We start from the raw sequence: 2,540 nt of genomic DNA on the forward strand, positions 1-2,540 counted from the left end.
ACAAGTATATAATGTTTTTATATATTTCTTATATATTGTACAAGTTTATATACTTCTATATAAATACTAATTTTGCTTTAGCATAGATCACTGTAAGGGAACACAACAAATAATATCAAAAAAAAGATATAAATATATAAGAGAGTGAAAAATCTCTATATATATCACGTTACTAATCTACCTACCTAATCTAATCCATACTAATTCGATTATTTATTATTATACACTGATATGATAAACACATGATGAATGAACAGTGTTCCATGTTTTTACACTTATAATTCATATTTTGTTCATACTGTGTCAATGAAATTGATTGACAGTAATTAATAAATTGATGAACAGCCTTAATAACATTTATATATATATATATATATATATATATATATATATATGAGATAATTTTAACTATTTATTATTAACATTTTTAAACTCTAAATTATTAACCTAAAAAGAGACATGATGAGCCATCTTGAATGCAGCTAATCTTATCTTACGAAATTGGTGTTCAATCGGTAATACAGATTCCTTTCAAAAAAGAAAACATTTTCGTATTTGTGCGAACCGCGATTGTTTCTCGTAAATGATAATTGTTTATTATTTCATTTATTTGTATTTAAAATGAGTGCAGAAGATTATGAATTTTTGGACAAAGATAAAGATCAAGTAAGATGCTTTTTAAACGTGTTCAAATTGTTCCGATATCTTTTTTTTTACCGTAGAAAATTGAAATGTATTATTTGAGGTTATGTTTCTTATGATGTATACCAATTTTGTTTTGTTTTTTCTTTTTTATTATTAATTTCTTTTTCTTTTCTTATATTCAACGAATCGTAGGATGAAATTCGTGAGGAATTGTCACATATGAGTTTTGAGGATTTACAAAAATTAAAAGAGAAACTTGGTACAAAGGTCTACAATGAAACCGTATTTGGTAGTCGTAAGAAAAAGGAAGTTATTTTCAAACGAGAAAATAAAAATAGACCAAGAGAAATGTCAACGAAAAGGCAAGTGCCAAGATTTAAGGAAATAATTCAGGTTAAAAAGCGTATACCCAGAGATCCACGTTTTGATAATCTATGCGGTGACTTTAATGAAAAAGCATTTAAAAACGCATACAGTTTTATTAACGATATAAAGGAGAACAATTTAATTACTTTAAAAAGCGAGCTACAAAAGACAGATGATCCGAAAGAGATAAAAAAGATCAAGTATCTTATTCAACGATTGGAAAATCAATTGAGAGAGCAAAAGAGAAAGAACATGAAAGAAAAGAAAAGGATTGAAGAGAAGAAGTCAATAATAAATGCTCTCAAAACTGGACAAAAACATTCTTTCAAAAAGAAATGTAAGTACCTTTTTCTTTTATTCCAACATCTTAAACGATCTTAATTTATAGTTATCTCACGCTTATATATCCTATATCTTAATTATAGCGGAGAAGAAAGTTCTTGATCTAATAACTCAGTATGAAGAGTTAAAAGATTCAGGAAAATTGAAGAAACATATTACAAGGTTGCGCAAAAAGGCTTTACACAAGTCCAGACGGCAAATTGAACAAATGAACTGGACAGTTACTAATGTAGAATAATAAATTAATAGGTATTCATAAACCTTAGGTAAGAATAAATAAACACAATTAATCTTAAAGAAATTATAACTCATTTCTAATTTATTTTCAACGTCCTCATAATTCTCAATATCCGGATGACATTCTATCTAATAATGGAGATTCAAAGAGAAAAACGCTCATTAATTATGTATTTTTTATTTAACATCAAAAGTAATGACACTTGGGTTGGACAATGTCTCTCGCTTCATCCTTAATGTATTTCATGTGTGAAAACGGAACTTATAGAATAATCAATATGAAAGGAATCATTAATTAGAAGAGATATTTGATCGATAGAGCAGTGTTATCTCTGTAATTCTATTCTCTTAGCTGTGTCGTTTTCATCCCTTATGTATTATGTGTTTTTTTTCTTTCTCTGTGGCATGTATGTATGTATGTATGTATATATGTATGTATATATGTAAATATGTATATATTTAGATATATGTGTATGCGTGTATAGGTATATGTGTGTATGCATATATATATATACATATATATATATATATATATATATATATATATATATATATATATGTATTTGTTCCGTATGTGGCGCTAAACGAAAAACAGAAAAAAAAAAAAAATACAAGGAGACCCGTACCCAAAAGGCGGCCCTTTTTTTTCAAGCGTGAAAGCGCCTTCTCGTTGGGTCACCGTTCACGCACGATCTGTTTTGTCCGCGTCTTCAATTATTTAAAATATGTACAATATTAATAAAACATCATTCATTTGTTTTTTTATTCTTTTCTTCTTCATTATATTTTAATCATTCAATGATTCTCTCATTTTTTATATATATGTGGCGGGCTGCGCAGGGTTTTTCTCTCTCTCTCTCTCTCTCTCTCTCTATCTCTCTCGACGTTCCATTAAATTTTCCCCGACGTTCTTAGGGTTAATAATAACAATAACAATATAATAATCATTA

General features: G+C 27.7%; 1 protein-coding gene across 1 annotated transcript; it reads left to right on the plus strand.

The window, feature by feature from the left end:
* Positions 1–509: 509 nt before the first annotated feature.
* Positions 510–1,657, plus strand: LOC124955766 (ribosomal RNA processing protein 36 homolog). Its single transcript, XM_047510659.1, has 3 exons — positions 510–666; positions 838–1,348; positions 1,437–1,657. Exons 1-3 carry the CDS (start codon positions 622–624, stop codon positions 1,589–1,591), a joined length of 711 nt encoding a protein of 236 aa, XP_047366615.1. The 5' UTR covers positions 510–621; the 3' UTR covers positions 1,592–1,657.
* The last annotated feature ends 883 nt before the right edge of the window (positions 1,658–2,540 follow it).

Source organism: Vespa velutina, chromosome 19 (genome assembly GCF_912470025.1).
Source record: "Vespa velutina chromosome 19, iVesVel2.1, whole genome shotgun sequence".
NCBI classification, from domain to species: domain Eukaryota; kingdom Metazoa; phylum Arthropoda; class Insecta; order Hymenoptera; family Vespidae; genus Vespa; species Vespa velutina.